The sequence below is a fragment of the Nannizzia gypsea genome, genomic scaffold (assembly GCF_000150975.2).
Source record: "Nannizzia gypsea CBS 118893 supercont1.1 genomic scaffold, whole genome shotgun sequence".
Classification (NCBI taxonomy): Eukaryota; Fungi; Ascomycota; class Eurotiomycetes; order Onygenales; family Arthrodermataceae; genus Nannizzia; species Nannizzia gypsea.
Window position 1 is genome coordinate 2522289 of NW_003345201.1, and position 25186 is coordinate 2547474.

Sequence of the window (25186 nt, forward strand, 5' to 3'; positions counted from 1 at the left end):
GCGCGGCTGTTACGAAGTAACTAGTTATTGCTTTGAGAAGACCTAGTTTGTCCCTAACTATTTATCCTCGTTCCCGTGGCGAATTAATGTCTCTATTAACACTATTGCAATCCCTTAGTATACTAGCAGAAGCTAGAAGGGGAGGCCCTATCGCTAGGCTGGCATATGTTGGACCACAAGGGACAAAAAGGCCTAATGCCCCAAGGAATCCTTGGGTAATGAGTGCGAGTCGTAGCTAATGGAGTATTCCAACAGCATATTCGACGTCCACTACAGTTTACTAAGAGCCTCAAGTCCCCAGTCATGTGTGTCTTCATTCCCTCTTTACTACTTAAATAATGACTGACAAAGATACTCTCTAGGTATGTTAATTTTGCACATGGCGATGAGGATCCTGCAGAGATATACAGCTCAAATCTCCATCCTCCTGGATATCATAGCTGGAGAGGATCCAAACAGCTTCCTCTGCCCCTGGTTTGGGGTTGGTCCTGTGATTTAAGAATCTTTCAACTGCTATTTGAATAGTCTTTATCAAAGACTCCCAATATCACCACGCTACGCGCTCGGCTCCTCTACGTTAGCTCAGAGGCTTCTGCGCGAGCCTCTCCCGATACCACTACACTACGCGCTCAAACCCCTTTTTTCAGTTAACTATGGGGCTCTCTCTCTCTAGGACTCTGCGACCAAGTTTTTCCCCTCCAACATTCGACATTCGTCACCTGGACGTTTGATGAATCAGCTTGTTCCAGTTGGCTTCGTGAGCTCAATAACTAGGCGCAGACTTCAATACCCGATAAACCTTGATACTTAAGCAACGCATGGAAATGAATATCGTCATCAACTGTTGGAACTGTGTTCGTAGCCATGACAACAAAGCCGTGTCTATAAAAGGCACCACCTCCCCTCAGTTTCGTGCTTTTCTTTTCATTTCATTTTCGCACATTTGCCATTTTTTCCCAAGCACGGAGCATTGAAATAGTTACTCCATACCCGTCACAATAGAACGGGACCCTATTTCGACGAAAAATTTGTCTTTTACAGTTCCAGTGTCTTTAACATGTGTCGAAAGGAAATTCAAAGACGTTCAGGATTTGCTTCACAATCCACTACCATCACTGCCGCCACCACCACAAGTTGAGCCATCTCTCAAAACCGTGTTGATGACCTTGATATAATCGACTCTCAGTCGGCTTCGTTCATCATGGCAGCTGTTTTGGAAACTTCGCCTGTCCGCCTCTCGCCAGATATCTCTACTCTACGCGCGAAACTGCCTTACGTCAACTACGAGCCGTCGCCACTGGGACCCGATAATCATGCTCATCCGCACGAATCACCTTTGCAAGAACAGCAGACACTCATACATGATACCGCTCCCATATCCTCACGCTGGAAGACCATCATGCCCACCTACGGCTCCCGACACATTTACGACGTGGCCGACTTCTCTCTCTGGTGTGAAGAAACTGCTGAATTTAAACATCCAACGCGGGAGCAGCAGAAATGGGTTCTCCGTCACTATCGCGCTAAGGAGGTACGCTTTGAATATCCGCTGATTATCGTGATCACGGACACGCCTCCGAAACCTCTGACCCTCACCATTGCAGGCGTTGCAGCGTTATTCGTGCCGGATGCCCCTCTCGGCACAGGCTTTAGTGTGAACACGGCCTATGCATCGCCTCGCGTGCCGGACCCTTCTCCGGTTACTCTCAAAAGATGGATGGCACCCACTAGGAGAGATTCAGATCTCATACTCAAATCCCTGGCTCGGCTGTGCAATATCAAGGCTATAAACTGGTTCGGAGTCTACTGTTATGTTGAACTACATACCGGCGATGGTAGATCTTACGGACGGCACTCACTTCCTGGTCTTGTTGCGGGTAAAACCACAACATATCATCATTCAAGCAGAGGATTCTGGGATGAAATGAAGAGTTTGTCTCTAATAAGGCGTATCGACCCGCAAGAAGTCGATGTGTTTCCACCTTTGCAAGATCGAACAAACTATCTTCTAGAAGGAAACGGAGCGTTGCAACCTGGAGTTCGACTTGCAAGCAGTGTGAATTCTGCTGAGACATCCTTGGATCTTGAACTTGCTACCAGCTGTGGTGTACTACTTCGCAATTCCACCGGCCAGATTGTTGTAACTGCTGCCAACCATAGAATGCAGCACTCGTCGGACGTGTATCATCCCAGCACAGCTACCGGAACTAAGATTGGAACTGTTGTCGAAAGATGGCTTGCACAGGATGTTGCAATGGTCAATCTGATTCCGGCAGTTCGCTTTTCGAATGATCGGTACTTCCAGGCCACTGCACCTAAACGCCTTGTCAGATCAGACTACGTGCCAAATGGAGCATGGTGTTCTTGTGACGGGATGTCCACCGGTGTTGTCTTCTTGCACTGCCATGGCTCTCGTATTTCAGACATTCATATGGAAGTTACAAATGGGATAAATATCGCGAAAGTTTACTACAGCACAGAAAAACTATATAGCACGTTTGGGCCGGTTGGGGGGCAACTATCTGATGGGATATGCGGTGCACCCATAGTTGAAGAACGATCGGATGGTTCAGGCGGAGGTGTCTGTGGCCTTTTCCGTTATGGCAATGAGTCAATCGCTGTTTGCCCTGTGCTAGACGACATCATAGATGCTGGTTGGCAACTGTATTAGCTTTTTTGTGTGGTGTTGGACCACAAGGGACAAAAATGCCTTATGCCCCAAGGATACCTTGGGTAATGTGTGCGAGTCATAGCTTTAACCGCTGAACTAAAATTGCAATAAATAAATACTCCTTTATATATCTGTTCACGAGGAATTGGCGTACCTAGGGCGGGTACTTAAAGCTGCGGACTTTAATGCCGTAATACCTAAGGTGATAGCACCAATTAGTTATGATATCGAGATGTCAGAGTGGCTAGTGTCCAGGAAAACATATACCCTCAACAGCGGATGGATGACGGACTCTGGGTAAGCCCCTAAGTGGATACACAACCAAGCGCGGGCGGAAGGGAACATTCGTATGCTCCAACATATACGCTGTGGACTGTGGGCTACATTCTCAACTTGCCATCAATTGTTCTATTTAGTGAGACGTCGCCCCTCCAACTATGCAATTCTCCCTTCCTTATTATCGGGATGCTGGTCAATTACCAGGGCCTCTTCCTGATCAGAACGAGATTGAACAGGCAACACGAAATCTTATGAAATCAGATTATAGTGGGCGCCTGGTCGTGATTAGAGACAAATATGTTGTGAAATATGGCCCACTTATAAGTGAAAATGAGGGATATGCTCTACTTTTTGTTGAAGAACAGCTCAGTATCGCGGCGCCACGACTCTACGCCATGTACCGCGATGGGGACGCCCTGTATATCGTCATGGAATACATACCCGGCATTTCTCTAGGGATGGCGTGGTCTTCGCTCACTGAGGCAAATAAACACTCGATTGTTGGACAATTACGATGCATCTTCGATCAAATAAGCGCCAGGATTTTACGGCAGTGTCGACCGAGGACCCGTTCCCCATAGGTATTTTTATTCTCGTGAAAAAGACCCTTCTGTTACCGGCCCTTTTCAGACGGAAGAAGACTTCGGAAAAGCTATCGCACTTCGCTCAAAAATTATATGGAGCAAATCAATTAGTCGCAGCTTTCACTCCGACTATCTTGCTCGCTACCTCCCATCAGCACTTCGCAATCATCCGCCTATGTTCACCCACGGAGATCTCTACAGAGAGAATGTTCTTGTCAAAAAGGTCGTCGATTCTGTCACAAATGAAGAAGAGTATGAGGTAGCTGCTCTTGTGGACTGGGAAACGGCTGGATGGTATCCTTCTTACTGGGAATACGGTCATATCTTTCCCCTATTACGGTGGATTGATGACTGGCCGGAATATGTTGAGAAGATTCTCGATCCCTTTCCGCTAGAGGGCGCCATGATGCAGGTTGTCTTTACTAATATGGAGTTCTAATGTGAGATAATGCAGTACATCTCAAAACTGGTGTCACCACTTACACCTATATCCAGCACTTAACTAACTAGCTAACAAAGACTGCTCTATCTGTAACTATAACTACGCTAGATATATCTAGTTAATACAGTACTAGTGATGATCTACTTTTCAATCCGGAAGCTTCTTGATCCCGGATCCAGATACATCGACAAGTCCTGCATGCAACAGCCTTAGTAAGATGGGCCGCTTTTGAGTTGTCTCTGCGCAAAAACAGAATGATATACACAAGTTTAAATTGTGAGGCCGGATACTTGCACTTTCATTGAGTGTTTGATACCGAAAATTTTCAGAAATAGCTCATTTAAATCCCTAGATCACAAACGCTCTCCATGACACCGTGATAACCAACCCACCTATGTGATTGTTCCCCTCTCCCTCAACGACGCCTACACTACCCCTGAATTCACAGCAACCAACAAACTTGAACGTCAAATCTCCTACTCTCTACTGCCACGCCTCTCGTTTTGACCTCACGACACCTTTGTTCCTCTGATAATCGGCATCTCCTGCATCTACAATTTTCGCCGCTTCCAGTCTCCCCAACACATCAAGAATGAAATCCTGACAGCTATAGTCTGATTCCTCGTTGCGAACCGGGGTTTCCCAAGCAATATTTTTAACAGCCTCAATCTTAGCTGTTTCGATTTCAAAAAGTGGACAAAGTTCAACGAGAGAAGTCGACTCTCGTGCATCAGAGCGGATTCTGACATCCCGGAAATACCGCTGGCGAGCACCAAGGAGATGAATGATTGTTTTGTCTGGTTTTTGCTCGGTGTCGATAAATAGACTCCAGTGCTTGATGCCTGGGTTGTCGGATATAGCTACCATGAGCGGAGTAGTGGGTGCCATTATGACTTTCCGGCTTTCCGTGAGGTTTTCCCTAGATTCCTTCTTTTCTTTGGAATAGTAGAAGCAGCAAGAAAGTGAGCCCGCATAGCTTCTTCCGTGAAATCTGAACATGAGTATTGCTACTAAGCTTGGTGGCTTACGCTTTCACAAATCTGGTTGTTGATCTCCGTTAAGTATAGCATTCCAGCTTGATGGTGTTAAAACGACTCTGACTAGGGAAGTTTAAACCAAATAGGGCTAAATTTATGCAATGACTAATATAAAATGACTCAATATCATGATATAAGTGGCCAGTTTAAAGAAGAGAGTTTCAGTTTACATCTAATAGATGCAGTTTATATCGAGGTTAATCAACTCCAAGGAACGTTAAGAGTAACATCCACACAATTTGTCCGATACTGGATGAACAATTATAATCATTTCAAGCATGAAGAGTAGTCTAACGAACAAGCTAGCAAACTACCTTGACCACTATAAGTCGACATCGAAGGATTCAAAAGTAGAAGGAGAAATGGAATGTATAAGGGTACCTTTTCCCAGAGCCCACGTAGAAGAGAAATAAACCGAAGAATCACCAAACGTAGAAGAAAGGAAAAGAACCATATACATGCATCCAATCGTACGTATCAAGTGGCACAAACGAAACTGGAGGACGTGCTGAGGAAGAGATGAAGGGGGCAAGAATTAAACGAGTGCTAGTTAGGCAAATGAAGTGAAGAGTTCATAGTCTGCATCAATAATAAACATATGAGGAGGTATCTTTCTCCAAATGATTCATTAATTTTGGGTTTTGGGAGGGATTGTTTTTCTGTGTTTCTTTTTGCGGGGAAGGGGATGATTTTTTTGGTATAGCAGGCGCTTTGCGTTGGCGGGAAGAGTTGACTCGCTGGCTGTGCTGAACGCTATTTATCAAAGGGCAAAAGTGGAATCGGATGAGGGTGGGATGGTACATGATATTCAAACGGAATCAACATCAGCAATCAACGCCCATGGGGGGAGACGAGAAAGGGGAAAAAGGGGGGAATTAAGACTTGATCTAAGATTCAAGCGGGTAAGTAACGTGGCGGGTGTAAAAGCAAGAAAGAAGAAGTAATGGCAAAAAATGGCAGAAAGCAGAATCAGTAGTCGTCATAATCATACTGGGGTCGCTGAGAGCCCAGGGTTCCGTTATTTTTACCAGAGCTGGTCAATGGTCGGGGACCAGTTGGTTTTCGTTGTGGGACGCCTCGTCCCGGAGAAGATCTGGATGGGGAGCCATTGTTCTAGGGAGGGTTAGTATATCTGACATTACGAAGTGGATGCTTGAGGTTGGTACTTACAACATGGTCAACCATACGAGCTGTGCCTTCTCGCATCGCCATGCGCTCTGCATAGCTTGGGTTCGCATCATCGCTTAACTTCGATGAGCGATGTGGTATCAAGGGACCATCGTCTCTGACCTTAGGTGGTCGTGGAGGGCCGGATTGGCTCATTACTGATGACCCGACTGAATAAGCACCTGCAGACATGGGGCGGTGGTTATCTGCTGCGCTGGAAGGGCGGTCACGGTTAAGTGCCCCGAGAGTTGGGTTTGAGGCCCAGGCATCGGAGTTAGGGGATGTGGGGGCGCCGTAGTGCTGGGCTTGGGATTCAAGCTGCGTCTGGTACCGGGATGTAGGGCCCTGGCGGGGTTGGGGGTGTTGAAGGTTCAAGCTATCTCTATGAGCTCTGTATTTGGGATTTTCAGAAAGCTGGGAAGGGACAAGCGGAGAGGGGGGACGGTTCTCTGTGCCCATGGCATCTTTGTTGACGCTTGTGTTGGAGCGGAGCCGGTCATCGCCGCGGTGGTCATAGTATTCGGCGGTGGTATAGTTTGCATTTTCCAAATCGGAGTTTGATCTCGATGCTTCGGAGGAGAAACGCTCCTTGCGGCTTGGCTGGATGCTGTTGCGGAGGTTCTCACCCATGGACGATGCAGTCGTTCTGGACCAGCGGGAGATCTTGGGGAAGAAAGAGGAGCTGCTTGATTTGGTCTTGCGGGATTTTTCATTGGACATCTTGGGCGTTGTGTCTGCACTTGGAGGCGAAGCAACGGGGACTCGCTCGGGGGTTGCCAGGGGCACTGAAGCACCTCGTTTATGGCGGCCGACGAAACGAGAGCCAGGGGGCGTTGGGTTCTCGAGAATATCCTGCTCGTCACGAGTCAAGGTGTCGTCTTCGTTTTCTTCCTTGACGGGGCTAATATTGCGCTGGGAAGACTGTACTCGTCCCTCACTCGTGCGGTGCGGGGAGTTATACAGTGATTGCTCAGCCGTAGCAGCAGCAGTATTAGCACCGCGTTCTTCGTCATCCTCATACCCATCTGCAGCGCCGTGTCCGTTGACATGTACATTCTCAGCCGAGTTACCCAGGGCAGGAGCTCGGCCTTCCTGCGCAGCTCGCAGAGCCTCGACTTCCGTTAACAGATGAAGAAGCATTTCCTCGATATTAGTCAGATCACCCGAACTTTTCAAACTAAGAGTTTTCAAAGCCCGCTTGAATACATTTTTCTTCTTGGAGCGCAAATCCTCCTCAAAGTCGCTGGACATTTTGCTGTGCGTGCGAGGAGTGATCATCGGCCGGGGACCACCAATGGCCTTCTGGGTACGGTCATGGCCCTTGGAGTTTGCGTCGAGAAGCAACTCATCTTGCTGGGCGATGTACTTCTTCATATCCTCGAAGGAGTTGCGCATTTCAGCTGCGCTGCGGACAAGGGTGATCAGGATCTCGGTGTCTCTTGCATTTCGTTGGGCGTCACGAACGGTCAACTGGTTACAACGTTAGTACTGGCTGGGCTGATTGATGTATAGCTTTGTAGTATGTTGATGAAGTGTAACTTACATGGTCCATGAGCGCGACGATATCCTTGGACTGGATCCTATCGATACCTCGACCGGTCGAGCTATCGTACAAGGGCGAAGGCATGCCATGGGAATACCCGCTCAAATGCCGCTTATGTTTATCATTAAACGGATCATCAGCCTCCATTGGACTTCCAAGGCCACCAACGATATCATTCGACAAATCGAATCCTTTACCCTTTGGCTCTGGCGTAGCACTGCTGTTAGATCTATGGTTCGCACCAGACATGTACCCTTCATCTCGCGGGTTGGGAGACACCATATCGAAATGATCGTTGCCATAGGTATTGGGACCAAGGCTTTTGTCCATATCATAATGGTCCCGACCGGCCTCTTCCGAGATGACGCCTAAACCAGCCGCAGCACCGTAGCCAGCGCCCGTTAGATCGGCGTCGTCGAGCTCTCGCTCGGGGGAGAGGATCTGTCTCCCTGATTGGGGCGGACTGGGTTCGTAGGGCCAATGGTCGCGGCTTTCGTGGGGGACCCCGCCAATGGGGCCCTGAATAATTGAAGGGTTGGTGTTGATTTCTGAATCAGTGTCGACCATGTGGCCTATTTCAGGGATCGGGCTACCGGAGGTGGGCAGAGCGTTGGCACCAAGGATAGGCCTGTCTTCTTCATATTCCTCATCTTCATCAGACTGTGCAGTACTGTGCGGTGGAGATGTTACGCCCATGCGTTCGTGGAATGGACGTTCATCAACGCTCGGTGGTCCCGCTGGTTGCTCTCTTGTTCTGTCCTCCTCTTCATCGAGATCAAGATCGTGATCATGATCGAGATCTTCGTCCTCTTCGTCTTCATAAGGCTCTTCTTCCTCTGCCGGGCCATGTTCGTCATGGTCCTCCTCTTCTGCTTCATGTTCGTCTTCCTCGTTGAGGTCCATGTGTCTGCTTGGCTCCTCACCTTCGCCTTCCATGCCAGGGGTATAGCTCCTTGACGAGCGGTTGACAAGCGGATGTGGCGAGCGAGTAGAAACCTGCGAAGGATCCAGAAGAGAGGCAACTGCCGACTCAACTCCAAGGGGAGCATGTACGTACTGCACATTCGTAGCGCGGCCACCGGCAATCTGCTGCCCGTGGTCAAGAGGGTCGGTAAAAGTGTCATCGGTATAAGCAGTCAGGTGTTTTGAGTCGGTATCGTCATGGTCCCAGTAGCTAGGCGAGTTCCTCTGTGATTCACCAATATCCAGCTTGGATCCCAGCTCTTCGTCTGGAATGGTGGGAGGGTGGCGGTGGCTGTAGTCTGCGGTTCGAGTTGATCTGGCTAGATCAGTGCTTGCGGCTGAGGAGAGAGACTCGATTGACAGTCGTTGTGGCTGCTTGGAAGCGTCATCACCTTCCTGGCCGGGAGTCAAGCTGCGATTGTGATGATCATCGGCCTGGTAGCTAGCCACGCTCTGGATGGGGCTGAGAGCACGGTTATTAGAGAAATCAACGTCGTCATGATGTGGGTCGAAGAGGGCCTTTGGAGTTGGAGACTCGTTGTATTCATGGGTAACCTCCTCCGACAGACCGCTACCTAGATCTCTGAGATGGTGTTTGTTGCTATCAGGGGTCATGGGAGCTATGGGGGAAGCGAGTGCTCGGGGAGATCCCCTGGCCACTTCACCTTCGAGAGCAGTGGCGGTCTGGGCCGACTGCTGCGAGAGAATAGACTGCCTGGTCATATCGGAGTCAATACCGCTGCGGAAAGGCATGGGAGCAACATCGTGCTTCTGGAAGATGAGTTCAGTATCATTGAACCCGGCTCCGCCTCCGGCTCCACGACTACCGCTGGCAAGAGAGCTCTTGCTACGCTTATGGACCCTGTCTCGCCGGCCCAAGCTTGAGTTTGAATCATGGTGTTTTAGAGCTGCGGTGGTCAAGGCAGTTCCTACAATCTTAGCAGCCTCGGCATCACGTAGGCCTTTACTCTTCTTTCTGCTGACTCCTGGCGCTTCTACTGAGAGGAGGCTGGCCTGGCGGGACGAGCCGCTCCCTTCACGGCGGGGACTAGGTCGCTTCTCGCGTCTGCGTTCCTTGGACCTTGATGATTGGGAATCAGGAGACCGGACGGGCGACCTTGTATCGGCATCCAGACCTAGACTCCTCGAGACATCTGGAGCACTGGACCGTTTTGCAAGTTTTAAAGCCGCAGCATCCTCCTTGGAGGCCTTGTGGGCAATGCCAGCAGCACCAGCACCACGGCCAGCCTTGAGTCGGGCTAGAGGATCATCTTTCTGGTCCTTTTTGAGCTCCTTTAGCTCAGGCAAGATGAGCCGACGAATGGCATCTTCGACCGTCTCGAGCAGTTTAGGATTGTTGAGGGATGACCGAGAAGTGCCAGATTTGAAGGAGTACTGGTCACCGTTCCCTGTCTTACCGTTGTTTCCTGACGCAAGTGAAGTGCTGAGATAGCTTGACTCGGGACTGGCCATGTCTCTTTCTCTTTCTCTATGTTTACCAGCCCGTCTGGAGCTGTAATCCAAGGCACCCGAGGAGCTTCCTTCTCCATAACGTTGCTTTGAGCGAGTACGGTCCCTTGAAGCAACAGCAGAACCGCTGATCTTCTCAGCGGCCTTTTGAGCAATCCTCTCACGGCTGAGACTTCGACTGCGTCTTCTGGAGGGAGTCTTGAGCAAGTCACGCGAGTCCGTAGCCGGCTCAGTCTCATCTCCACTGAGGCTGTGGCTTCGACGGCGGTTAGTGTGAGTCTCGGACACGACGAGGGGACCATCGAGCATGCTGTCTGCCGGCATGGAGGAGATGTCCGAGGTAGGCTGGATGTATCTTGACGAGACCTCGCTGTCTCTGTTAACGATCTCGATCTCTAACGGATGGCCTCGCGAGGCACCTATATCATCCATTCCATCTGTCAGGGAGCTCAGACTGCCATCATCATCAGCTCCTGCTCCCCCGCCTCCACCTCTGTGGCTAGAAACATCCTTCGAGGACCTGGTGGGCGTGCTGAGCGAGATGCGTCTGGTATACGACGGTCTCCTCCCTCCGCTGTTCTCACTGATATGGATGCGGTCTCTGTCCCTGTCTCTGTCTCTATCCCGGCTCTTCCTGCTAGACGAAGGTGTGACTCTGACCCTGACGCTAGGCCGGGAGCTGATTCCACCGCTGCCCGACCCTTTCTTGCCGCCTTCGAAGTACTCTATGAGCAGCGAGGTCTGGGAGTGGTGCGAGGAGCGGGACATCTTCCCTCCACCACCGTCTTCACGGTCCCTGTCCCTGTCCCTCTCTCTGTCCCTTGGCCGCGAAGAACGACGGCGGGTGGAGATGGTGATGGGGCTGCCATCTTCCGGGATGGAGTACGACGTCTTGTCTGTCCGGCGAGAGAGGTCGGTGGCAAGATCGGTGGCTGTCCCGGTGGTGCTGGCGACTGTGGTGTCGAGGACAGACTCTGTCGGGGCCGGGAGGATGGGTCTGCGGGTGTCGACACCCATGGCTCTTCCCCTTCTTTTTTTGTCTCTTTTTCTCCTCTTTTTCCTGTTATTTCCTTTTTCAGCAGGCCACTATCATAGTCAGGTCGGCCGGTTGCAACGGGTATAAGGTCTGTATATGTTCTGTCAAGGAGGGCCTTTTTTGGGAGTTTTTCGTGGTTGGTTTTGTTTGTCGGTGTGTAGTTGAAGCAGTCCGGAGTAGCAAGACAGAAAAGTAGAGAGTAGAGAGCGAGCTGTCGATGTTTCTTCTGACTAGTAAAAGCGAAGAAAAAGGCTCTTTATCTTTCTGTCTGCTTCGTCTTCTTCTTCCTCTGCCTTCCTGGTGAGGCGAGAGAGTGACTGAAGTCTGGCTGCTTGGGTGGTGGGAGGAAGCAGTGGTTGGTGGTTGTTGGTTGGTGATGCTGGGGCCTGCTTGCTTTGTTGTCAGCGGCGGCAGAGAGAGAGAAAAGTCTTGCTGGTCCCTGTGAAGGAAGACAAGGGAGAGAAGAATTGAAAAGGAAGAATAAGAAAGGAACAAGGATATAATTACAACAAGGAGAACGACCTTGAGAAGAAGGAGAAGAGAAGGAGAAGAAGGTGTTTGTGTCTGTGTTCTGTGTCTGCTGCTGCTGCTGCTACGCTACTTCATCCACCTCATCCACCTCATCCCAGCCATGTCAAAGCGAAAAGGCGCCAGTTGGACCAGCCACTCTTATTTCTTACCTGCGGACCTAGCATCTTCTACTGATCCCGGGGACCTGACTTGACTTTTCCACCAGCCTCATCGAGCAGGATAGCCAACTAGACTGCAAGTGACAGTGACAGTGACAGTGACAGCCAGGGTGAAGTCAAGGAGTCAAGAGTCAAGCAGTCAAGAAGTCAAGAAGTAGACGAGGAAGACCGTTGGACCTTGGGACTTGACTTTGACAGACAGATAACCGTCTCCCTTCGTCTTCCCTTCGTCCCTTTCTCCTTTTCTCCTGTATCTCTCTTGTCCTTCTTGTCCTTCTCCTTGTCCATCTCCATCCTTCCCTTCCGTCCCCCGGTCAACCAGCATCTCAAGCGTCCTCATCCTCGTCTCTCATCCTTGTCCGTCTCCATCTGCCCCAAGCCGCGGCACTTGCTGATTGGCCTTTGCTTCTTCCTCGCCTTCTGCCTCTGGAGGCCGTGTCTGCCTTCTCTTTGGTCGCTTCTCTGGCCTCTCTCTCTCTCTTTCTATCTCTCTGGCGCTTTGCTCTCTTCTCGCTGTCGTGCCAACGCATCAAAAACCCCCTTCTTGCAGGGTCGCACTAAACTCTCTCTCTCGCTCGCCCGTCGATTGATCTCCATAGCCGAGCTAGTTCTAGTCGTCATCGAGCAGGTCAAGCTGTACGGAGTAGCTGTCAGTAGAAACGAGTAGCTCGCGAGTAGCTCGTCTGCTTCACATGAAACCGTCAAACATCAAACATCAAACAGCAAGAGAAGCACGAGAAGCACAGCAAGTTGGACACCAGCCACTCTTCCCCTGCCTCTTCTCTCGTCTCTCCTGTAGCTCCTCCTGTAGCTCTTCTCCTGTAGCTCATCTCTTCCTCTTCTCCCCCTTACTTACTTCTACCTCTCATCCTCCATCGACGCGTGTCTTCCTCCTTCCGCCGGGCAGTGCAAGTCTTAAGTACTTAAAACCATCGCTCGGCGGTTAAAAAGGGGGTCCTTCGTCTCTCTCATCTCTCTTGTTCCCTTGTGGCCCCTTACGCTCATGATACGCTGTAATTAAGGCTTCTTTGCGGTGGCTTGGCGTGGCCGTACGCTCTTGATACCAAGATTACCCCGCCTGAGACAAGCGCCAAGCCTGAAGAAGAAGCAAAAACCTTTCGACCTTTCGACTTTCTTCATCTTCGACTTCGACTTCGACTTCGTCAACGTCAAAACTCCCGACTTCGCCTCTTCTTCTTCACTTCCTCTCGCCGTCACCTCACTCTTCATTCACCTTCTCTGGCGACAGCTTTACCTCTCGACGTACGACCTTTTCCTTCTCTCGCCGGCACGGAGACGCTCACTCGCTCGCTAGTCTCCTGCGCTCCCCGGGCTAACGCTGACGACGCACCTCCCGGTCACACCACCATCAGCACGCGATAGGACAGATAATCAAGACAGTCAAGACAGACAGGAAAGATAAACAAACAGACAGCAGACGGACAGACAGAGCAGAAGGATACAGATACAGACGACAGACACAGACACAGACACAGACACAGACACAGACAACAGACATTGGAGTCTCGCTGGCCGACTTGCAAGGGATGACGACGCCGAGTTGCTAGACATCATCACCAGCCACACCCATCATCCATAGCCCCGAAACTCCCCCATTCCATCAAGAAACATCACGCATCTAGACATCGAGCCATCAAAGGACATCACAGCAACAAGATGCATCTAACGTCGTTATTCTCCTTCTTTCTCGCGTTGTTGTCGCTCTCCCATCTCGCGGCGGGCCTCAAGCTCATCGAGTCCAAGTCCATCACGCCTTGCACAAACACCGCTACCCAGAACAACGCCGATTTCACCGCAACCGAGTTCAACATCGCCTTCACCCCGGAAAACCGCACGCTGAAAGTCAACTTCCATGGCGTCTCCTCTATCAAGGGCTTTGTCAATGCTCGCATCGAGCTCTTTGCCTACGGTTTCCCGGCCGTCGACCAGCGTTTCGATCCATGCGCCCCCGGCCTCGACCTCCAGGGTCTCTGTCCCATGACCGCCGGGCCCATCGACCTCCAGACAGACTTTGTCGAGATCTCAGACGATGTCATCAACAAAGTTCCCGGTTAGTCTTCTTTTTCCTCCCTGTCTCCTCCCCCCCTGATGGCCGCTCTCTAACAAAGATAATAGGAATCGCGTATAATGTGCCTGATATCGATGCCAAGTTCCGGGCATATATCTATGCAGCCGACACTGGGTCGACCATTGCCTGCTTCGAAGGACAGCTTTCCAACGCCAAAACAGTCTACCACAGAACAGTCGGATGGATCGTCGCCGTCATTGCTGGCATCGGTCTCGTTGCCTCTGCCATCACCTCCGGTCTCGGTCACTCCAACACTGCCGCCCACGTAGCCGCCAACGCACTCTCCCTCTTCAGCTTCCTCCAGGCACAGGCCATAATCGGTCTCACCTCAGTCACTCTGCCGCCCGTCGTCCAGGCTTGGACCCAGAACTTCCAGTGGAGCATGGGCATCATCCACGTCACCTTTATCCAGAACATCTGCACCTGGTACCAGCGTGCCACGGGCGGAACCCCAACTAATGTCCTCAACGCGCCCTCCACTACTTCCATCCAGGTCAAGAAACGCTCATTGGAAGTCATGCGCGACATGCTTTTTACCTATCCCAACGGTCTGACCAAGCGTGTCAACAACGAGCCCACAGTCGGAGAGACCATCAACAACATCGTCCTGCGTGGTATCGAACGAGTAGCTTACAGAGCCCAGATGGAGGTCACTAACGTCTTCATGACCGGACTCCTCTTCTTCGTTATTTTTGTCACCTTTGTTGTCCTCCTAGTTACCGCCTTCAAGGGATTCTGTGAAATCGCAGCCAAGAAGGGCTGGATGAAGAGTGACAAGTTCCAGGACTTTAGGAACGGATGGAAGATTGTCATGCGAGGAATTCTCTTCAGACTGGTATGTTCTTTTATTATTATTACTCTTTTTATCCGTCTCTCCCAGTTTTATGAAATTGCGGCTAACATCTGCAGACTTTGATTGGCTTCCCCCAAATGGCAATCCTCTGTCTTTGGGAGTTCACCCAGATCGACTCCCCAGCCATTGTCGTCCTGGCTGTTGTCATGCTACTCTCCGTCGTCGGTTCTCTCGGCTGGGCTGCCTTCAAGGTCATCAACCTCGCAAAGAAGTCCGTCGAAATGCACAAGAACCCAGCGTACATCCTCTACTCCGACCCATCGGCACTCAACAAGTGGGGATTTCTTTACGTCCAGTACCGTGCTACCGCATACTACTGCGTCGTTCCGCTCCTCGCCTACATTCTCATCAAGTCTATGTTCATCGGCCTCGCCCAGAAGGCTCCTTACGTTCAGGCCATCGCCCTCCTCGTTATCGAACTCGGTGTCCTTGTTGGTGTCGCCATCCTGCGTCCGTGGATGGACAAGAAGACAAACATCTTCAACATCTCCATTGCCGCCGTCAACTTCTTCAACGTCATCCTCCTCCTCTTCTTCAGTGAAATCTTCAAGCTCCCAGTAAGTTGGCACTCCTTCCAATGTCATAAAAAACGTCACACTAACATAGCATCCGCCAGGGTCTTGTCGTCGGAATTATGGGTGTAGCCTTCTTCGTTATCAACGCAGTTTTCGCCCTCATTCTTCTCATTCTTGTCCTTATCGCTTCCGGATACGCCATTCTCTCCAAAAACCCCGATACACGCTACCAGCCCATGCGTGACGACCGTGGCTCCTTTATCAAATCTCACACCCAGCTCACCACCGAGCTCGATGCCCTCGGCGCCACCGCCCGCGGAGAAGGCAAGTTCAACGAGTTCGAAGACGACTCAACTTCTCTCTCAGGCCAATCCAACACCCGCACCCCAATCGACACCCGCTCTGCAAACGATCAACACCATCCAGGCCAGGGATACCCCAACCGTCCCGTACATTCCCCCGTGGACCCATCGGTCCCACTCTTCCCATCAAGCGCATCAACGCACTCCGCACACTCGCAGAGAACAAACATGCCTTCCCAATATCAGCAACCTTCCTTCCAGGACTCAGCATCTGTACATTCCTCATCATACTCACGGCAGAACCCTTCCCCTGCTCCAGGCGGGTATAATGCTTCTCCCTACCCTCGCACGGGCTCAGCGAACCCTCACACAGCCAGAGCGCAAAACAACGCTAGCCCCTGGCAACGAGGCGCCGGTTATGACTAAACGTTTGCTTTACTAGTTTTCTTTTTTCCCTGTTATTCCTGCTGTTTTACAAACTAAGGCTTGGGTTCTGCTTCGTTCCACTGCGTTGCGCGTTCCATCTTATTCCCACCACCCCCTTTTATCAAATTCTAGTGTACAAATATTTTTCTTCTCTTCCCCCTTTTTACTGCCCCTTGCACACACAACAACGGCCGGCAAAGTTACTCATGGAAACTATGGACTGGATTCATGGAGTTATTTCATCTTTTGCTCTCTTTTTTGTCTTTACTTCACTTCTCTTCTAGTCTGATACTACATAACCCCCTTATTCACCCTTCCCTTGCTGCTGCTGTGTGCCTTCTATTGAATGGCCTTGCTATTTCCTAGTGTTTTTTCTTAGTTCCTCAAGTACTACGGGATATTACCTTGTCTCTGGTTTCTGCTTTTCCACTGCCTTTTCCTCTCTCATTGTCTGTTTCATATGGGTCTCCCTCACATTCACACTGCTTTGCTCAGGACTGTTTCCTTGCTGTTTATTTCATTGATCCTGTTCTTTTAACATCGGATAGAGAATGGTAAAAGACTACTTTAATGACTGTATACATACGTATGCGGCAGATGTTAAACCTTCTATTGCTTTCAGGTGTACTAAGTATGGTTATCAAGAGCTTCCATCGTAAGCATACGATCTTAAATAACCACATCACTCCCTACTTTGGATTCGTGGCATTATTTAAGCCAATTTAACATAATTAACAATGCAACCAAGGCACAATTCCTACTAAAACAAACGCTTATAAACTACAAAGTATAACAAGGACGGAAAATGCTAACTTAATCTATTCACTTCGACTCGCCCATCCCCGGTGGAAAACCTCCTGGCAGCTGTCCCACACCAGGAGGCGCAGGTGGACTAGCGCTAGAACCAGGTGCTTGACCCGGTACCTGGCCCGGGAAAGGCGGTAGCGGAGGAACACCGCCCGCCGCACCTGGAGGCGGGAACTGGAAGTTAGGCGGGAACCCGCCTGGTGGTGGCGGAGGGAAAGGAAGACTACCAGGCGGCATGTTTGGAAGGGGCATTGGAAGCGGGATAGGTTTGTCGTTGGGTCCTGGGGTGCCGCCTGGTGGGAAGGGGGGAGGGAAAGGCATCCCGCGACCTCCTGGGGCTGTTGAAGTGAGCAGTTAGCTAACTGAACTGGCTGTGCTTGTAGGCTGTATGGGGGTTTACTTACGTGGTATCATTCCGCCTGGCGGGGGAGGTGCGCCTGGGGCTCCTTGCATGCCTGGTACACCGAATGGCGGAGGGGGTAGTGCGCCTGGCTGGCCTGGTGGTGGTGGGGTCAAGTCAGCGTTTCCACATACTGGCAGTTAGTTGATGTAAGATGCAGGGATACTTACCTGGGAATGCAAAGGGGAGAGGAGGGTATCCCGCTTGTCCAGCAGCATGTTGAAGCATAGGGTTGGAACTTGCCTGGCCCTCGGCGGCGTATGATGAGGTGATGGAATCTATCACCGACTGAGCCTTTTCATGTCCGATCTCTAAAACGCACAAACAGTCAGCATCAGTGATATGGTTTACACGGCATAGAGCGCCGTGTAGGGCGCGTAATCAAAAATAAAGCCTCCCATCCCTATAGCACGAGATCACCTACCCTGGTAGTACTGAACGACGTTCTTTAGGTGATTTTTGCCGGAGTTATGCGCTTTTCGCACACTCATCGAATCGTGTGTGAGGTATACATCGCAGTAATCGCCTGAAGCCAAGGGTTACCACAAGTTAGCACAAGTCTATAGGGTATGTAGCCGCGGGTAGGTATATAGTGCTTGGGCGAAAATGGCATGCGCAAGTGAGTGTGAATATTCGACCTACAAAAGAGTGCACGGGAGGTCAGCTTTGGAATCAATACACAAGAAGAGGCCGGGGGAACTTATATTTCGGCATGGTAACAATTAGACAGCTGTTCCTTTTCTTGTTTATCCTCCCTGCGCTCAGTATAGCTGCTTGGTGTTGATAGAGGTAGCTTGCCTGTCGAGATCTGACTCTCGGCTCTTTCGTCTTTCAATTGGTTTTGGGTTTAAAATTTCGCAGATCAATGCTCAGTTTCCTTGTTCGGTCATGCAAATAGGCGGTAGTTGGAGATATATCAAGCTATAGTATTTTCAGGCGCATAATCTTTCTCTCTCTATTCGCAAAAAGGACTTTGTTATCAGAAAAACGTTCGAAATATCCAGAACTTATCGCGGTCTCTGGATTCCTGTTTAGTACTAGCGCGCTAAAGCTTATTCATGTTTGCACTGTTTGTTTTATGATTGGCTTAGTCATACTCTTCACGCGATACACGCCTGATCTAGGCAGGTATGAAGCTTCCTAACCCGACCATGAACAATCATTTGGTTGGATTTATCGAGCTAATAATAATAACTCTAACTTCCCCCTTCAATTAGATAACTACCGCTAATTATTCATTATTTGACATGCAGACCAAAATAATGTCACGATGTTAAGTCTTTTTGCACTTTCACCCGGATGTTATTATACCCCGGTTTTGTCTGCGCGTTGAAACAGTCACGGACGATAGTCACATTTTCCTCCGTTGTCTCAAACAGCGAAAGCTCGAATCGCCGGATAACAGTGGCCAGCCCGATGTAGCACCAGGAGTACGCCATACTACTCTTCACATTAGCAGAGATATCACTATAGGGTTCAAAACTTGAGAGACAAGTACGTACTTTGGACCCAAACACCCTTGGCTACCCCTCGAGAAAGGCACATAGCACTCATCCATCTCCGATCGTTTGTCCCCCTGTTGCATCCATCGCTCAGGAGTAAATACCAATGGCTCTGGGAAAACAGACGGGTCTCTCAATGTCAGATATATTGACATGCTAATCGGCGTCTACCGTATTGGTTATTGAGTCAGCTACAGAGTCAGTCAAATAAATGGACAAAATGTGGGAATATACTCCTGCTGGTATCTTCCAACCACCGTACTCCAGGATTTTGTCTGGACTAATTCGTGGAAGCCGAGATGTGACAAGTGCTGATATGCGAAGGCCCTCTTTGATAACGGCAGCCTATTTACTCCTTTGTGAGAAATTCTCTATTTCAATAGATATCGAACTGACTCTGCTTTGACCTACCAGGTAAGGAAGATTCTCAAGCATAGCTAAAGAAGGGTCAGATTGTGCGTCTGGAATAGCGTGCACGAGCTCCTCCCGTAGTTTCTCGTGTACTTTCCGATTGTTCAGGATATGGTATAATGTGATGGCTAGAGCCTGTGAGGGAGCATCCGTTCCAGCTACCATAAGGAACAAGGCATCATCTGTTAGCCTCTTAAGCGTACGCTCCGCAGCTGGATGCTTTTCATTATGTATGATCTCAGCAAATACGCATGGCTCTTTGATTTTCTGCCGGTTTTTTTCATAAACGTGCTTGAAACGTTTTTTTACCGTCTAAAGAGCTAACTGTCAGCGGACTCCCGACCAAAGAGGTATATGATTTTGCAGCAGAGCGTACGCTTTCTAGAAAACTTATATCCCGAGTAGATGGTACCACAAGCTCGGTTATGCAAACGGGGATAATGCGAAAAGCATGGATCAGAATGGGGAAGTGTCTGGCAAGGATGAACTTTGCAAAGGCCCCTGTAATCCCATCTTTCCATTTATCGTCCAGGTCCTTTTCATGCAGCACGTTAAAACAGCTCGACTTGCCAAATGCGTGTTGGGAAACGATATCCACTGCAAGGGATATAAAGCATTGGTGGAGCTCTAACGACTCATCCTTCTTCAAAGCTTCTCTCATATGCCTGCAAAGCAGGTTGACCTTTTCTTGAATAACGGGCTCAAGGGTTCGAATTGCCTGTTTGGACAGATATGGGCTGAGCATCCCCCGTCTTAATCGATGGTGGCTGTAGCCCGCCGTTGCGAATACTGAGTTTGGAGCGCCAGCGGAGAGAAACCAGGTATATTTGTTCCGTTTCATAGTTGGCCCAGTGTAAATGGTGTTGTAGTAAATGGGATCTTTAACATGAAGTTCAAAGGGATTAATCCGGACAATTGGCCCGTACTTTTTGTGCATTCTATCGATCTCCCACATGAACTGGCCACCACGAATGACATCAAAATACATTTCGTACCATCGAGTCATGGCGGCCAGTTTTGGCCCTGGGAACTTGGACAAAGGGGAGAAATAAAGACGATATATGATCAGGCATATTCCGTAAATAGCTGAGAAAGGGAGGAGAATTAAGACACAGTTATGGGTTAATGTATTGTCCAGCTGGGGATCTAGGAGTCCCATTTCGAGTGTTCTTGTCAGACTAGACAGAAGGTTTGGGACAATCAGAGGTTGAACAAGAGGTAGGGGTACTTATTCGAGATATAAAAATTAACTCGCAAAATTTGAGCAGTCAGTACTCTGTAGTCATACAGCCAATCAGGCAGATACAACATCCAATTGTTGTTTCTACTCCTATGCTACGATAAGGGCTTGAGAGGGATTTTAATAATGAAGTGCAACTGACTTATATTTGGTTCTTTTTTCTTTTTTCTTTTCTTTCCCCCCCTCTAGCTCTAAGGTATTGAAGCGAGGATTGAGTAGCAATAGCAAAGTATGCATAACTTTACAAAATACCAAATGTCGGCTTCCCACCCCTCCCCAATGCTGAATTGTACCACCATCTACTGAAGGTGCGCATAGCTAAGATAAAAAGACTCTTTGTTCATTACACACAATACAGGCTCAATTTTCAGTTACCGAAATAGTCATTAATAAGTAGCTTGCTTCTCACTTGCTTCCTCCATCCCTTTCAACTATTAAATATTAACGAAATATGGAGTATGTTGAGTGGAAATTTTCATGGAATCTCACTATGATTAATATTGATAATAGTCATTATAATAGCCAGTTTACCCCCTAGAGTTTAGCCATCAAAGCCTCAAATTTCTTGTCGAAGTTGTCAATATCTGGCTTAAACTCAGCAAACCCTGCAGCCGAGCTTTTCTTTTGAAGCGTATCCTGGATTCTTGTCTTCTCCTTCATAATACGGTTTGCCGCACGTCTGGCAACAAGAGTACCGCCAGGAACAGCTTTAATATAAGGAACCTAGTGACCGTTTTAGATATTATTTAGAGCAATAGTGGTATAATTTTCGGAGAACATACCTTCCTAGAAGTGGCATCCATACCAAATGCCAGGCCAGCAAACATTCGTCGAATCAAAGGTCTTCCTTCAATCTCATCTTGCTCGGTAAAAGGAGCCATGCCGTCAATCTTAGCCCGCCCCCTTTTAACTTTGTCACAGGTATCGTAAACGTCATTGGTGATAGACATAAGCTCGGTAACACCTCCTGGCGACCTGTCAATCCTCTGTGAAAGGTCTTCGATAGAAGTGCTGATGGGCTTGAAGTCATCTAAAGCGTCTGAGACGGTGGAGAAGGCAGCGAGGGCAGTGGCTTGAGCCGCAAAGGCCGCGGCCATCAGGGCGAAATATTTCGTGAGCAACATGGTGGTGGTAGAGATTAGACTAACGTCTCAGCACTTTTGTTGGAACGTATTGCTGGTGACTGAGAATGACTGCAATCGCAGTACTATTGTGGAGGGTATATGGGAGTCTTTATAGACGTGGCTGCCGCAAAACGGGATTCAGGGGAGGGGCCATTTCGGCCCAAACAACAAAGGCTTGATCCGTGCCACTTCAGCTGCCAGTTGTTATTTAGGAATTCAGCCTAGGCCCTGGCAGGCTGGAGATCTCGTGGATCGTCAAATCATTTGATTGTTGTGTCAGTGGTCGGCTGTGACAACTATACATGGTCACATCATTAAGTTCTAGTCTAGGATACCCATAGGATCCGCAGGCGGCTTGAGGTGACTGAATGGCTTGCATGGAGTGAGAGACTTGGAAGTGGCGCCCCTATGAGGAGTGTCCCTCCCAGGCCCGACTTGCGGATTAGCTGGTTATTGAACTGACTATTTGCGCCGAGAAGTTTGCTTTTGTGTCCCGGAGGTCAAGATATGGTTTTATATGTACTCCGTAGCTGGCTAGCGATAGTGCCTGGAACGGGGTTCGCGGGACGGGGCCCAGTTTAAGGCCGCGCTAACCGGATTTAGTCAAGTCAGCACATCACTTGACAATCAATCCTCAATTCATCTTCTCAATTTTGAGAGGCCTCTGGTGGTTGGCTGGTCTTCTCCTTTTCTTTCCTTCAGAGGGAGATCGTATGGAGTACATCAAGTACACATGCAGAGTGCATCGCATAGGACGGTGATTGTTCTGCAGTCTCGGTACCAAGTTTCTTCACACCTTCTCGGGACTGCCCCAATAGCAAGCGCGAATCAAAGTCAACCAACAGCTATAACCAAGCTGGCCGACGAGAGCATAAGATGAGCAGTCGATTAAGCAAGGAGGAGATATCAATAAGAGCGGTAGAAAGTGCCAGGGAATGATAATACTCTCTCGAAAGCGGAGTAATTCAGGAATTTGAACCCTCGTACGGAGTAGAGCCAAGTATAAAATCCATGATACAGGGGCTGCGATTCCGCGGAATACTACTCCGTAGTACCCCCTATATACAACACTTCCTCGTACAATCTCGGAAAGGAAAGGATGTTGTGAGACTCTAACCTTATGCCACATTCTAACCATTCTACCGTTCTTCGAGCTTCACGTTGATTGTGAAAAACTACAATACCATCCAGTAAGCGTGGCATCGATGAGCGGTTGAGACATAGGAGTGTCTCAACTAACTAAAGACATAAAAATTATGTGCTTCAACGGGGAACACTAGTTCTGGTGCAACGCTTTAGGATAGTTAAAATCATGCTACCAATGCTCAAGTTCTGAATTGCTCTCCACACGTATTTCCCAAGGGTCAAGGCGTGGTGAAATGAACCACCTCTGAAGCTTGATCTAGCATGTTTATCACTTCTATAAGTATACAAGAAGCGTCACTCTTGCCTTGCCCATTTTAATAGAAATCTATCAGGAAATTTCCAGTCTTATATTACTGACGAGTATCAGGATGACATCATTCCATGCTATAAAGGACGTTGACGAGGGACCAAAGCGACTTAACCGACCCCGTTAATACTGCTTATGAGTATTCCCTGGGCTACGAAGGGCCCACAGGACTTACTGGATCCACTGAGTTCATCTCGACGGTTTCATTTGATATTCTTATATTGCCCTTTGGGTTATCAGCGAGGATAAACATGACATGGCGAAAGATCAAAACCTTGTAAGAGTAATCTCCAAGGTTGCAACCCGATTCCACGGGATTGCAAAGTCATAATAATATAACAAGCGTGCTAGGTAATGGAGAAACGTGACATAACGGGATTATCACAGGTCCTACAACCGGCACATAGATTGTGCCTGTACGGTGGCAGACGGCGCCTTAAAGTACTATATACGGAGCACATTTGGTGTAGAAGCAACATAGGTTAAATCTTGACTTATCTTAAACGTGGCTTAATTAGGCTAACAACCCTAAAGCCCTAGTATCTTTTTCAGTCAAAGTTAACAGTCGGCTTCAATTAGAAATGTTGAGCACTTTCGCCCCTATTTCTCTCCGTTGGTTTCTAGCTCTGTCGGGCCTCACTCGTAGAAAATCATGGTATGTATATACTTGCTATGTTAAATTGCATTATTTCAGGGATTATGGGCAAATCCGAGAGAGTACGGAGTATACATAGCTGAAATCCACCGAGGAAAGCCCCGGCTTTGGAAATGTAAATTATGCAAGTAGTAGGATTTACCGAGTTCTACACATTTTGGCATCTTCATTTCACTGACAATGGCTAGAAGTGATGGCAGGATCAAATACAAGACCACTAAGCCGTACCAAAAGTTCTGCACCATAGAATCGGTTAAGGTTATATCTCCGCCATCCCATCCGGGTCTGAAGAAGGATGTATGTCGGGCCAGCTGTGATGGAAATAGGCGTGGACCCCAAATCACGGTATGTTGCATGTTGCTATGCACAAGATGACAGAAGTACACTCGGTTCCTCTAGTTGTGGTATTCCTTCGTGGGGGTAACATAAACCCCACGTATGCACTTCCGAGACCGGATGTTAGTCGGGCAGGTGCTTTTTGTGGGTCATCCTCAGATACAGATTTCGACCTAGTCTAGTTGCCGAAGTCCGGGCCATTCCTATTCCTATGCTGAAATCCAGCACTATCGAGTAACGAAAGGAGCGAGGAACCTATTAGTGGTATCAACCATATTAATTTCTAATTAACGTTGGGAATGTCTTCCATCATAGCCTCAGAATTATTCATATATTCAGAGTGTTTAAATAGGAGTGACTGATGATGATATTGCAGAGCCCAGCTCTCTCATTTCGCAGGATGTGAATATGGGTGTCGGACTGGTGACGATTGGGCCGAGAAGGTAGCAAGCGGAATTTCTCATCTCCCGTTTGTGAACAAGGAAACAGTCCGTCTGCTTGTTTAAGGTTTGTTATGCTCCTTTCGGTTGATTTTATTATAAGACGGTAAATATCTGGGGGTGTTTCTGTGACAGATTTGAAGAGGGGGAATCATGCCCATTTCCATGGGTATTGCGTCATGAATCGTATTCCAAACTCACCCGACCTTGGGGGTACGATGATTGAAATAAACAAATATGGGGGTATTCTGGGTATTCTTATTTTTCTTTCCCTTCACGATGAGATAGATAGAATGAAAGTAAGAACAAATTTCATTCGGCTCTTCCTTCTTTCGTGCATTTCTCGTTATACGCTAAAAATAGACTCCACGCCAAAGATATCTCACGTGACATATTACTAATAACGGGTATCAACACCTCTTTTCGTCTCTTTTCGTGTCGGACAAGAAAATAAAACGACAAGCGTCTTGACGTGGCTTGCGTTTGATGCGAGTAAGAAACAAGGGAGAGCTCTCCAGCTTAACTACCGTGTCACCAGCAGCTCTGTCCCGTATTCGCAAGGGGTCCCTCAGCACTGAAGGGCTCCCCTTGTCACATCACTCGCAAAATCTGGGGCTGGAGAAGAGACACTGGGGAGGGATGTCGGTTTCAAGCCGAACCCCAGGCCTTCCCCGCCGAAGGGGACGATGGCTATGAAGAAGCAACATCACCCTCGCTGTCTGTGGGAGTGCACCTTGTGAACATTCTTTCTT

The 25186-nt window shown here is 48.9% G+C and overlaps 9 protein-coding genes across 9 annotated transcripts; 4 read left to right on the forward strand and 5 right to left on the reverse strand.

Moving 5' to 3' along the window:
* Positions 1–1201: 1201 nt before the first annotated feature.
* On the forward strand, positions 1202–2671 carry MGYG_00936 (hypothetical protein; the record flags this gene model as incomplete). Its single annotated transcript, XM_003176803.1, has 1 exon — positions 1202–2671. One exon carries the CDS (start codon positions 1202–1204, stop codon positions 2669–2671), a length of 1470 nt encoding a protein of 489 aa, XP_003176851.1.
* Positions 2672–3108: 437 nt separating this feature from the next.
* Positions 3109–3973, forward strand: MGYG_00937 (phosphotransferase enzyme family protein; the record flags this gene model as incomplete). Its single annotated transcript, XM_003176804.1, has 3 exons — positions 3109–3450; positions 3492–3531; positions 3555–3973. The coding sequence occupies 3 exons, from the start codon at positions 3109–3111 to the stop codon at positions 3971–3973; spliced, it is 801 nt and encodes a 266-aa protein (XP_003176852.1).
* A 486-nt stretch (positions 3974–4459) lies between these two features.
* On the reverse strand, positions 4460–4864 carry MGYG_00938 (hypothetical protein; the record flags this gene model as incomplete). The annotated part of the gene is made up of 1 exon (XM_003176805.1): positions 4460–4864. The coding sequence occupies one exon, from the start codon at positions 4862–4864 to the stop codon at positions 4460–4462; it is 405 nt and encodes a 134-aa protein (XP_003176853.1).
* A 1118-nt stretch (positions 4865–5982) lies between these two features.
* On the reverse strand, positions 5983–11173 carry MGYG_00939 (hypothetical protein; the record flags this gene model as incomplete). The annotated part of the gene is made up of 3 exons (XM_003176806.1): positions 5983–6126; positions 6184–7650; positions 7724–11173. The coding sequence occupies 3 exons, from the start codon at positions 11171–11173 to the stop codon at positions 5983–5985; spliced, it is 5061 nt and encodes a 1686-aa protein (XP_003176854.1).
* A 2385-nt stretch (positions 11174–13558) lies between these two features.
* On the forward strand, positions 13559–16066 carry MGYG_00940 (DUF907 domain-containing protein; the record flags this gene model as incomplete). The annotated part of the gene is made up of 4 exons (XM_003176807.1): positions 13559–13952; positions 14018–14805; positions 14880–15380; positions 15440–16066. The coding sequence occupies 4 exons, from the start codon at positions 13559–13561 to the stop codon at positions 16064–16066; spliced, it is 2310 nt and encodes a 769-aa protein (XP_003176855.1).
* Positions 16067–16888: 822 nt separating this feature from the next.
* On the reverse strand, positions 16889–17764 carry MGYG_00941 (hypothetical protein; the record flags this gene model as incomplete). The annotated part of the gene is made up of 4 exons (XM_003176808.1): positions 16889–17211; positions 17278–17406; positions 17444–17584; positions 17698–17764. The coding sequence occupies 4 exons, from the start codon at positions 17762–17764 to the stop codon at positions 16889–16891; spliced, it is 660 nt and encodes a 219-aa protein (XP_003176856.1).
* Positions 17765–18538: 774 nt separating this feature from the next.
* On the reverse strand, positions 18539–20192 carry MGYG_00942 (trichodiene oxygenase; the record flags this gene model as incomplete). The annotated part of the gene is made up of 5 exons (XM_003176809.1): positions 18539–18713; positions 18776–18942; positions 19010–19120; positions 19187–19498; positions 19563–20192. 5 exons carry the CDS (start codon positions 20190–20192, stop codon positions 18539–18541), a joined length of 1395 nt encoding a protein of 464 aa, XP_003176857.1.
* Positions 20193–20960: 768 nt separating this feature from the next.
* MGYG_00943 (hypothetical protein) lies at positions 20961–21550 on the reverse strand (the record flags this gene model as incomplete). The annotated part of the gene is made up of 2 exons (XM_003176810.1): positions 20961–21149; positions 21209–21550. The coding sequence occupies 2 exons, from the start codon at positions 21548–21550 to the stop codon at positions 20961–20963; spliced, it is 531 nt and encodes a 176-aa protein (XP_003176858.1).
* A 2288-nt stretch (positions 21551–23838) lies between these two features.
* On the forward strand, positions 23839–24176 carry MGYG_00944 (hypothetical protein; the record flags this gene model as incomplete). Its single annotated transcript, XM_003176811.1, has 3 exons — positions 23839–23955; positions 23985–24003; positions 24058–24176. The coding sequence occupies 3 exons, from the start codon at positions 23839–23841 to the stop codon at positions 24174–24176; spliced, it is 255 nt and encodes an 84-aa protein (XP_003176859.1).
* Positions 24177–25186: the final 1010 nt, after the last annotated feature.